This window comes from Euprymna scolopes, chromosome 19 (assembly GCF_053919585.1).
Source record: "Euprymna scolopes isolate OS-2025 chromosome 19, ASM5391958v1, whole genome shotgun sequence".
In the NCBI taxonomy this organism is placed as follows: domain Eukaryota; kingdom Metazoa; phylum Mollusca; class Cephalopoda; order Sepiida; family Sepiolidae; genus Euprymna; species Euprymna scolopes.
The window spans coordinates 72,792,913-72,805,673 of NC_136500.1; the positions used below are offsets into that span (position 1 = coordinate 72,792,913).

Below are 12,761 nucleotides of genomic sequence, written 5' to 3' on the forward strand. Positions count from 1 at the left end.
AAGTTTCGGTCATGAATGCCCAAAAGTTTTTCTTTTATCATCATTCAATGAATAAGCACATCGAGATATGGCATGCAACATTGTCAATAATTCTGACATACTCCTCTCTTAATACTTATGGTGTGATGGCCCTCATCAGTTCAAGAATTTCTAAAGATTCTTTTCATATATATATATATATATATTATCTTTGTAATGATAATCCCACAATTAAAAATGGGATAGACGAGTCTTTATCTCATTCAGGAAAACGCCTGAAGTTTATTTTTTGCATTAAAACAAAGACCATTCAACATTTATGACTGAAACTTGAAGTTTATTTTTTATTAAATATGGTTGGATTGCAGGAAATATTCTAAATTTTATTAATGATTCCTTGGCTATCATGATTTAAAAAAAAAAATAATTCCCACCCCTAATCTCTAAATTTATTATTATTATTATTATTTTTTAATGTTCCGATTACAATTAATCAAATACCAAATTTTCAATTTTTTTGCTTTAAATTAAATTATTAAGTTTTTGTGTGGCTGTTCAGTTTACCATCTAAATTTTGCATAAGGTGACCCCCACCCCTTGTTGAAGTTAATTTTTCCCAAAGACCTCCTTAACGAATGTATCTTGGATTTTTTTTTCTTCTCTGAATATTTCATTTAATTAAAAAAAAGTTTTAAAAATAACAATATCAATTGAGCATCAAATCCTCAGATTATCAAAGAATTTTCTTTCAAAATCTTGTTCTATTTTTATAGACGGAGCTACAATTTGTTACTCCCCTTCCCGAATACTCAAAATTCAAAAATGGCATTTGTAAACGAAATTATTTAAACTAAAAACTGGTAAAATAAGTGAATTGTGAGGAGATTTTATGCTAAATTGGCATTAAAAAACTGAAGCCCTCTTCTAAAAATTGAATAAGAAATTATTTTCTTGTTTTATTCTTTGTCTGAAAAGTTGGTATTTAATCAATAGTATTTTGACGAATTAAATAAATAAAAACAGAATACTACTTGATAGGCAAATAGTTTTTGATGAATTGCTTATGTAGATGTAATGCTGTATACATATTAGATTGGTGCAAAAATAATGTCGTTTTTACGTTCAACTTCATGTAAAAAAAACGACATTATTTTTGCACCAACCTAATACTAACCAAAACAATACTCAGCAGACTTGAAGTGACAAAGATTACAAATACTTAGCATTGGGGGAGGATATTGATTTGTAGGAGTTTCATGGATATGTGTCCACAAATAGACACAAATCATTTCACCCTAAACACTTTTAAGTGAATATTTTGGTGTGTTTGATCATTTCTTCTTTTTTTTTTTTATTTGATTTTGATTTTTTTTTCTTTCAGTTTTTGTTTTATTCTTTCTCTTGATTTTACTGACAATTTTTACACATATTCTGTATGGTTTCTAATGAGTCTGTAAACAATTGTACCGCAAGGATTTTGACACTAAAAATATTCAACAACATTAGCAATTAACAGAAGATGTAATTTATGATATTTCTATTTTATATGCTTTGGACAAATGCAGTAATGCGATTGGCTAATAAATATAGATGGTCAGCCAGTGAAAATTAGTAGCATATATTGAGGAAGTGCCTTGTATTGGAGGGATCATCGGGTTGACTATAGCACGTAATCAATGAAATCGATTTAAATTTCAAAGTTTAATAGGAAAGAACAGAGACTGTGTACTTGTAATATGAAATGATTTTTTTTTTTAAACTTGCATGACGTTTCGGTAAAATACATATCTTCTTCAAATATGTAAAAGTTAAGAAAAAAAAAGAAGCTATTTTAAATTTGAAGGAAGATTAGTGAAAGCCAGAAAAAAAAGTGAAAAAAAAAAGTGAACATTAGTCCAAATTCTCAAAGCAATAACATTTATACACAGAATGAAGATATTAGTATAATAGTAAGCTTGTTTGGCATAGTAACGAAAACTGAAAATCTGATTTCACTTAAAAGCAATGTTATTTACTTAACTGTCATGTCGAAATAAGCAATATATTACATTATTACCGAAAACATTTACTTTCACAATCCATTACTGCAGTAGCCATTCCTGACTTCATGCAATTACTGCCTCTGCTATCATAAGAACTATTCTTTTTAATTATTTAAGTAAAACTTACAATTTTCTTTGAAAGCAATTTTCATTGATAATTACTTTTATTTCGACATGACAGTTAAGTAGATAACATTGCTTTTAGTTAAAATTCAATAAAAAAAAAAATTAAAAAAAAAATTATTATTCCGAACAAGCTCCAACTTCTAAAATGATGCACAGTAAAATGATCGAATAGGAGAAACAATTTATTGAATTTGTTGGCATTTTAAATGGAGTTGCGAAAAAAACTAAAAGAATAAAACCTTTAATTTTTTTGGTTAGGGCATCGACACATTATCATATACAATAATTTTTAATTACTTCAAAGAAATTTAGGTTTATAGGAAGCAGAGGTGCAACGGATAAACGCAAATTGAAGCAACTTATGATATTATGGTGAAACATGCTATGCAATTTCATCTTTATTGATACAAGCAGGGAATGGCGGCCTTACCCAGTCATAAAATACGCTTAAATACATTTTAATTCATGCCAATTCCGTATTATTGTTGCAGAGACAATTCTCTATTGAATATTATATTGTATCTAATATACAGTACTGATTTCAAAAGTTAAAAAAAAAAAAATAACTTGGGCGCCAACAGCTAGAATTGAAACCGAAACATTTATCACTCCCTTTTGAGCTATCGACAGATAGATAAGATTTGAAATTAAACTACTTCAAGCTATGAACGAATCTGCGCATTCGCAAAAATAATAGAAATATGTTCGCAAGTTTAAATGAGTATTTTGTATTTCAGCTTGCCGATATATGTCTGTACGCATTATTTATTCAGCTAAAAGATCTTACTCGTTATAGACCACAGTTGGTGTATGATTACTATTTCCTGTTAATTTCAGTGTTGTATGACCAGTAGTTTGAGAGTTTATCGGTTAAATATTTACAGACACACATACATCTACTATATATACGGAGTGTCCCAATAAAATGTATACACACTTTAAATGACCATAAAACCAATATTTATTAAGTAAAAGAAAAGCTGCATACATTAAAATACTGTGAACAAATATAGAAACCAACAAATTATCAAAAGTGTTACATTTATTGGCCATTGTGATCCATGAACAGCTGACAACGCTCATTGATTGAACACAAAACATTCCTATTGGGTATGTTGACACATCCTCTTTCAATGTCTGCCTTCAATAATTCATTATAGCTGGTTTTATGATATGAACGTTGTGCTTAACACCCCCCCCACACACACACACACAAAAAATAATCCACGGGGATCAAATTCCGTGAGCGTGGACAGTAATCGATACTTCCTCTTTCGTCCTACCCATTTGTTTTTGCAGGTGACCATAAAGATAGGCTCTTACATCGTGATGATAGTGGAGAGGTGCTCCATCCTACTGGAAGTGTCATTCTTTATTTTTGAGCATCTCTTGGAAATATGGCATAGTGTACTTATGTAGCACATTGAGATAATTTAAAGAGTGTATACATTTTATTGGGACACTCTGTGTGTGTGTGTGTGTGTGTGTGTGTGTGCGCGCGCGCGTGTATATATATTTCTTCTACTAACATATTAGTGGTATTTGTATCTGCTGATTCCGAATGTTTTGTGTTTATCAACATGATACACCTTTCACTAGATTACTGAACTTGAATTATTGGAAACAATCTAACATTCTCATTTACTGTTGTGGTCTTGTAAGGGTCCGGAAGAAAGACACAACTCGATATTTATTGGAAAATAAAATAAATTGAACAGAAAAGTAAATACAAAAATAAAGAGTGTGGATATACGTCAGTCCGACTGCCACAAGTGCAAAACTCGTGCATAACCGCCAAGAGACATATTCTCTCAGCGTTTACAGTAAGCGGAAGAGTTTATTATTATCTGTAAGGTTGAGCGCCATAACACTTACCAATAGATGTTAAAGCGTTATATACCCGTATCTTCATCATTTACCCAGGTTTTAGCTGTCTATTGATAAACCCACTCGGATGCTGCTGTTTATAATTTTTTTATTTATTTATTTTTTTTTTTTAAGTACGTTACAGAATAACATAAGAAAGATGGGTTAATTCTATTTGCATGACAAAGACATGCAAACTCCCCACTGCCCAATTGGAGACAGCATCCAGACACGTCTTTTTTGCTTGAAACTTTAACAATTTCTAAAACTATGAAGAGGCAGACATGTCTATTCATTCAAATTTGTATCCTTTAAAAAATTTATATTTTTAAAAATTGTTGGATTCTTTTTTTTTTTTTTTTTCAACAATTTGTTATGCAATCAGATAGTAAAACCAAACTATGAAAATTGTAGTGAAATAAAACGACAAAAAGGATGCTGCACTCGTTATTTTATTCCCCCCCCCCTTTATTAAGTCACGGTCATAAAACTGTTAACAATAAACAGAGGCTATTAAGCGAATTAGGGAATGCATAAAACTCAGTGTGATTATGCAGAAAGTCTAATGTGAATGTATATCATCACAGGTTTGGTCTGTTTGCAGCACAGGGCGGTATTTGAGCATTGCGGTGGGGCAAGAACCATGAAATAATCTGTAGGCAACAGAAGCAGTTGTTCCATTCCAACGAGTAGACAGCAGATCTAATCCGAGCAGATCGTATACTCCAGCGGAAACCAAGTCATGACAGGGAATCTTATGCTAAGACGTTGTAGATGCTCATAATCAACTTAAAAGATCAATAATGCCTTAAACGCAATTTTGAATCTTTGTGAAAATTAATTATTCCTAGATGTTTAATACACACAGAAAGTAACTCAAATCTTAAAACCTATTTTTTTTTCTTAAACTATTAAACGTATTAACGTAGACTCATTGGAAACCATTTTTTTTTTTTTTTTTTTTCTTGTAAACGTATTCTTTGGTTTGCTTAATTTTCAGATGTTGATTAACCCAGAATTGACCAACAAGACAATGAATCACAACAATAACACGATTTTTAAAAAAAAATATTCATTATTTCATTAAGCTGAAGAACACAATCATTTTATTACAGAAAGGATTTTTTTTTTTTTTTTTTTTTACTCCCTTTGAGTTGATGGTTTCTTACCAAAACCACACTGGCAGGGTCATAGGCATTCTGGCATACCTAGTTCTCTGTTAGTGTGGATTACAGTTCTATGCAGTCCTAGAAGGTCCACCATCCCAGGCCTTACCTTCTCGCCTTTTATGAAGGGAGTTAATTTATTGATAATCACCTAGGTCGCCCCTACTGAGAAATACAGACGGGACTGGCCAGGCAACTTTTGTACAGCAGAATGCTCTTCTTCTATGCTTCTCAAATTGCATTTCAACATAAGATATTTATTGACATTGGATTCGAAAACGACCATATTGTAGTTTGTAATGAAACATTCCCATAGTAACGAGTTTCATAGGTGGAAAGTTCTTGGAAAGAAACTTTGTTCATAGAAATTCTGTTTGATTTTAGGTACACAGAGGAAAATAACGAGGGTTCTTTGTAGTATTAGCAACACCCTGAACACACTGAGGCTCAGTTGAGCACTTTTACTGACAAAATTATTTTGAAAGTTGTTTATTAGAATTTTGTCAGTATTTGATTTTCTTTTATTCTGTTTATAATCATTTTTATATTTCCAGTAGATGTTATGTAAAGCCAACTGCATTTATCCAACGTTGCGTGGGCAGAGATATATTGTTGGGTGTTTTTTTTTAATTTAATTTTATTCATCCCAAACCAGGCATATTGCCACTGAGACATAAAGGTCTACTGTAATTAGGGACCCAGATTTATAGGAAGCATCCTAAGTGGGGAGCTGTGGAGCGAGATGCTTATTCGCATTACATTTAAACATGTTGATATCGTCGGGGAAACAGGAAGCAAGGAGGAAATTCCAAAAGCAAGCAGAGTAAAGAAACTGTTTACATTTCTTTGTAAAGATTTTTTTTTTTTTTTTTTTAGAAATTCGTTAATTTGATTAATAGTAAATACAAAAAATAATTTAATTTAACACAGACATAATATCTTGCCGGATAACTTTTATTTATATAGATATGTACATTTTTAAAATTTATGAACTTATATATATATATATATATAAATTTTAGAATCTGAGCGTGTGAGATTTGTTTTTAATAAATATTGCTATTTATTAAAAATTAAAATTGAATTTTTTTTTCCTTCAAATTTTCCTGTAATCGGACAAACAAACATCATTTTGACTTTACTCCAAACATCTCAAGTCATGCTAGGGATTATCACCACCTTTATGAAGAAAAAAAGAAAGAAAAAAAAAACAAACAAAAAAAAACAAACAAACAAAAAAAAAAACAAAAGAATAACTGTCCAATTTCCTGAAAATGAATATTTTATTATTTGAAACTTTGAAAGCAAAAAGAAAAAAAAATTTCTTTCCAATTTTATTTTTAATAAATGGTAATATTAAAAACAATTTTACACTGGTCTTGTCTTTCTAACCGTTAAATCTGAAACTATTACCGAGTGTTTCAAACTGTGAATTCCTTTTTAAAACATTTAATGTTTTATTTAATCAGTAAACTATTTTTGGTTCAGGACAAGTTTTTCTTTTTGATTTGTAACGCGTTATACTTACGTATTAAAACATAATATCCAACAATTTTTAAATGAAATTCCAAAAATTCTTGCTAAAACAAAATTGCACTTTCAAGTGTCCTACTATTAGAGTAACGCCATCTTGTGAATGATTTCCAGTCTCTTGTATAAACATCAATTGTTTGCTTGAAGAATTTATTCTTTGATGACGACTATCTAGGCGTGTCCTTATTTACTTGCCTCTCCACGGGAGGAAAAGGTTAATTTTTAACTAGCTGGCTTTTCTATCGCTTCTTCCTACCCACCCGCCATTTACTAAGCCATAGTCATAAAACCATTAACAATAGACAGAGGCTACTGAACTAATTAGGGAATGCATAAAACTTAGGAATATCATGTTAATTCACACAATTTTTTTTTTTTTTTTACAAGGAAGTCCCCTCTTATCAAGGCCCGGAGGCCACTCGGGGATAAGGGTTATTGCGTGTACAGTAATCAATGGGACAATATCGTAGTAATCGTTAGTAATGGAGGTCTAACAAAGTGTCTTACTTAAGGGGGCGCTTCATCAGGAACTTGTTTATGTTGGACTTGAAGACATCCAAGTTGTAGTCCGGTGGGAAACAGGCAAACGGAACAGAGTTCCACAGCGTGCAGTTCTAAGAAAGAACCTTTATTCATGGAATCTGTGTTTTGATTTAGGCACAGATAAAAGGCGGGGAAAATTACTGACAGTGGTTTCAGCTAGACGAGTGTTTTTCGTGAAAGATTGGCGAGGGAGGACCAGAGATTGGAGCTCAGATGAGCACTTGCCATGGAGATAACGATAAAACAAAGACAGGCTCGCAACGTCCCTTCTGTGGGAGAGAGGTTGCAGGGAAGAGAAAAGGGCAGCACGTTCAGGACTGCAGAACACAATGTGGAAAATAGATCTCTGAGCAAAAACCAGTGTTGAGGATCTAATGTGAATGTATGCCGTCGCAGGTTTGGTCTGTTCAGCCGCAGCACAGGGCAGTATTTAAGCATTAAGAACCATGAAATAATCTGTAGGCAACAGATACAACTGTTGTATTCCGGCAAATAGCAGATCTAATCCAAGCAGATCATATACTTCAGAGAAAACAGGGTTGCAACAGGGAGCATGTAGTATATATCTGATGGCATGACGCTGTAGACTCTCAAGAGAATTGGAGAACACCTTGCTAACTCCAGCGAACATTAGGGACCCGTATTCCAAGTGGAGACGAATCATTGCATTGTTCAGCTATCTACTTGAATTTCTTGAAACGAAAATTTTAAACAATAAACATTTCATTAATTGGAATTTTCATTGAGATGACTAATTTGCATCATTTATTTTATTTATTTATTGCGGACGATTATCCTCATCGTTCTTAGTTGTTGTTTCACGACATTTCAGCCAACTATTCCTCTGGCCTTCGTCAGGTGGCAGGCAATAATTGTTAAGGATGCAATTAGGAAATTCGGTGTTCCTATTCTGTCGCAGTTAATCACCATTGACTATTAAATATGCTGTTATCTCGGTGACTACTGTATACATTAACTCTTATCCTCAAGTGTCCTTTGGGCCTTGATAAGTGGTAACTTCCATGTAAAAAAAATAAATAAATAAAAAGTAATGTCCAACATTATTGAATCTAATTTATTGCGGACTATTATCCTCATCTTTCTTAGTTGTTGTTTCACGACATTTCGGCCAACTATTCCTCTGGCCTTCGTCAGGTGGTAACCGCGATGAGATAAGAACTACGAATCTCCTAATAGCATCCTTAACAATTATTGCCTGCCACCTGACGAAGGCCAGAGGAATAGTTGGCCAAAACGTTGTGAAACAACAAATAAAAAAAGATGAGGATAATAGTCCGCAATAAATAAATGGATAAATATTTTATTCATAAGTTTGATATAAACATAAAACTTTAGTATTTATTCATATAATTAAGCATTAACAGTTATTGACATGTTTATTGATAAATTAACAGTATTAATTTATTAATACAATTATATATTATAATTAACGGGACCCGTGGAAATTCCAGAGGGGACTCATTCATATGTAATATATTGATGTTGGCATTCTGTAGATGTTCAGCGTTAATGGAGGCGCTCTAATATTATTGTACCTATTTACAATATCTCCCCACGGGACAGAGTTAGACACCAGGGTCGTTTTTTAACGTGGAGAAAAGGTACAAAAAATAAAAATTGTCTCAGTCGTGAAGGATTCCTCCTCCACTGAAAGAGAACGAGAAATAGAAGTGCCGCATCTGAAGAAAACACTTTGATCTTGGCCAAAAGGCCAATGTAGCTCTTTTGTTAAAACTGCAAAAGTATTTATCTAAGCTAACAGGGATGCCCGGCAAAGCCTGGTTGTAAAGTATGCTTAAATATGATATTTTAATTCTTGCAGATTTCATATATATTATTATAGAGTAAATGTTTTATCGATTTTTATATATTATGAAGTTGTGATTTATAATAATAATAATAATAAAAATATATCCATTTGACTTGAGTGCATCAGCTTGAATCGAAACCGAAATGAAAACTTATGAAAAAAATTTATGTGTATATAATATATATATATATATATATATATATATATATATATATATATATATATATATATATATATATATATAGCCTGATTTCCTTCAGCTATAATCGAAATCAAAACTTATGAAGAATTCTTGATAAAATTATTTATTACAAGAAATGGAAGTCCATAACAATTAAACGACAGTCACTCGGATGTAAGCGTGACACACAAAATAAATAACACACATGCTATCCTATCAATATATGTATTATATATATGTATTTTATATATATATATATGTGTATTATATATATATATATATATATATATATATATTATGAACACATTAACAGTTATTAATATAAATGCGCTCCGATGAACTCAGCACTTGTGTCCTCTTGATATAAATATTCCCGACAAACACAAGGAATAAAATCCCACCCCTTCATTGTAAAGGGTCCCTAGATGTCGGAAAACCTTTTACTACAATAGCCTCTTCCCTCAAATTGCTAGACTTTGGAATTTCCTCCCTGTTTCCTGCTTCTCAGACTGTATTAACATGCAGAAATTACAAGGTAATGAGAATAGACATCTCATTGCTCAACTCTCAACATAATACCCCTGTAGACATGGTCCCAAATTGTATCCACATACATTTCAAGGAGCAATATGCCTTGTTTGAGGTGAATAAGAGTGTGTGTGTGTGTGCATATATATATGCACAAAAAGTAAAAAATAAAAAAATAGCCAGTGTCTAAATTATTTTCATGGATAATTATTTTACATAAGTGCAGAGAAATATTAAAAAAACATTTGTTTTGTTTGATCAAGTTAGAAAAATCGGAGGTAAGTGCAGATTCCATTAAATGGTGTGTAGATTTATTGTGTATTCTTTTTTTTAGAATTGTTGCCTTTTCAAAATCAAAATGGTGGTCACGCTCCATAGTATGGGAACAAATGGCGTTAAGGGTGTTGTTTATTTTTATGCCCCTTTTATGTTCATATATCCTCTTATCAAGACTTCATTGTGTTTCGCCAATGTATATCTGTCCACAGTCACGACATGTTTGGAGTGTACGCCAGCTTTGATCTTGAAATTAGATTTTGGTTTACAGATTATATCTCTGATTGTTGAGGAAGTTATTTCAGATATTACGACATTTGGTTTAGTTTTTATATATATTAAGTTGTTTCTATTATTGGTAGGTAGGATAATACTTCGAAGTGTTTTGTTAAACTTGATCAAACAAAGGAAAGGAGTTTTTAATATTTCTCTGCACTTATGTAACATAACTCCATGAAAATAATTTAGACACTGGTTATTTTTTTGTTGTTGTTGCACATATTGTATATAGACACACACACACACACTATATATATATATATATATATATATATATATATATATATATATATATATAGTCTGTTATACAATACAAACATATTTACCTCAAGGAAACCAATTTATGCAATCATTATATATAAAAGAATTTACATCAAACTACTTGAAAACAGTTACCATTATTATATAAACATTCAGAAATTGCCAAAAAAATGTTTTGGTTAAAAAAACGAAATTCTTAAAAATCATAAATGATATGATTTGATCAGCTTGCTTCTCTGTTGTTTCTATTAGTTTCTCTGGTTCATTTTTGAATCAGGTATTTACAGAAGGGACAATCTAAACGTTGCCTAATGAAAGTGAAATTCAAAATCCGGCAGGAACTTAGCATGGTACACCAAGGCACCATGTTACAATACATTTGTATTAACCAATCAGCTTTATAGTTCCGTGTCTTTCGAGATCCAAAATAGACGTTTTAAAATCATTAGAAAACAAATGATTTCCTGTTTTCACACAACAAGAAATCATTCTGTATTATTTGCAGTAGTTTCGCCTTGGATGTTTATTCTCACAACGTTTCGGACGATGTAACGTTTTTTTTTTTTAGGGGTATCATGTCAAACTTGGGAAGATTCGCAAGGAGCAGTGATGCAACAGATATGTGCTAAGTAATATTCAGTCTTCTGGAGGTTGAAGGTTCAATCCTCAGTACAGGCGATACTAAGAATACAATTATAAATTAAAGTTCTGAATTTTGGAGATGAGGGCTGATTGCTTATATTACTTGTATTGATCAGCCTATTGTTCTCATTTTGAGTTTTATTTGTTCAACGTTTCAGTCAGATTGTCCTTCAACCGCCTTCAGGCATGTTGGTTGTTCTTGTTTGGAAAAGAAAAGAGAAAAGTTACTGGCTCCGTAGGTATTTTTGAATTCTGTGAGTTAGTCCCTATCTCATGGTTTTAGTTTCGAATTTGTGAAAAAAAAATTGGTTGACAAAGGGGAGGTAACTCTAATAAAGATCGATAGGGGATTATCTCTTTTTCATCGCCAAAATTTTAAGGGTGTACAATGTATTAAGAATGCAATTACAAATTATTAAGACTTACTCTATCATGACCATCGAAACGAGAGCGAGCTGCTTTTGTTGATTAAATAGCGTTTAGTTTAAAATTCTATATAAGTTCTTTGATTTCAAATCACTTTCTAATTTCAAAAGTTTATATTAACTAAAGTTGGAGGTTACATCAGCTGAAATGCTGTGAAAATAACATCCAAGATCAGCATAGAAGTATAAATAATACAAATTATCAATCCTATTTTCAAAAATCTCGAAACTTGGAATCATTCTGGCTAATTTTAATTCAAAGATACGTTTAAACTGGGTTAATCAACAGACTGATTTTTTTATTATTATTATTTTTTTTTTTAATTAAAAAAAAGATGTTTTCTATATTTTTCATGTATTTTGTATTTCTTTTGTTTTTTTGTTATTGCAATTTTTGTTTGCCATTTTTACCACCAAATTTTCTATATTTATAAAAAAAAATTTAAAAATTTTTTTGTGTTTGTTTTGTTTTAAAATGTATTATTTCTTGACTCATTGTTTTTCTCTGCTGTGTGTTTGTCCCTCTAGGATGAGGAACTAAGGGTACGTACTAACATTATTAACTGTTGAGCAAGATATATTTGCAACTTGCATGATTTGTCCCTGGTGTAAAAAAAAAAAAAAAAAAAAAAAAAAATCCTGGAATTTTTGCTTGTTTTGCGGTCCCATTTTTCTTGTCTCATTCTACAGTCAATCTTTTTAACACACACAAAAAAAAGGCTGAATTTACTCATTTCTGCTGTTGCTACTGCTCTAATATCTGTATGTATGTGTGTGTGTGTCTCTCACATCTTTATTAGTTATCTGCGTTTGGGAGATTTTTTTTTTTTTCTATTTCATCATTTTTATTTTTATTTATTTTTTTTGCATTTTTTTTTCTTTTCAAATTCACCGATATTGTTTATTGTATTTATTGTACATAAACTGTGATTTGTCTTACCATTTTCAACTTTTATCTCTTTATAAATCATTTAGTATAGATTTACTTTCATCGAATCATAATCATCACACATATATTTTTGCTAACTAGAAAAACTCAAAATAACTTCCTTTCAATGTGTGTCTTTGTATTGTAACTTTTGA

The 12,761-nt window shown here is 31.3% G+C and overlaps 1 protein-coding gene across 16 annotated transcripts in view; it reads left to right on the plus strand.

Moving 5' to 3' along the window:
* Positions 1-12,761, plus strand: part of LOC145303663 (protein still life, isoforms C/SIF type 2-like) — a 1,026,311-nt gene that overhangs the window by 979,759 nt on the left and 33,791 nt on the right. For 13 of the 16 annotated variants that reach the window (XM_080145246.1, XM_080145247.1, XM_080145249.1 and 10 more), the window contains one exon: positions 12,207-12,221. The exons of the other annotated variants lie outside the window; for them this stretch is intronic. In XM_080145246.1, coding sequence (XP_080001372.1) covers positions 12,207-12,221 — 15 coding nt within the window. The remainder of the gene's footprint in view (positions 1-12,206; positions 12,222-12,761) is intronic. 16 annotated transcript variants of the gene reach the window in all.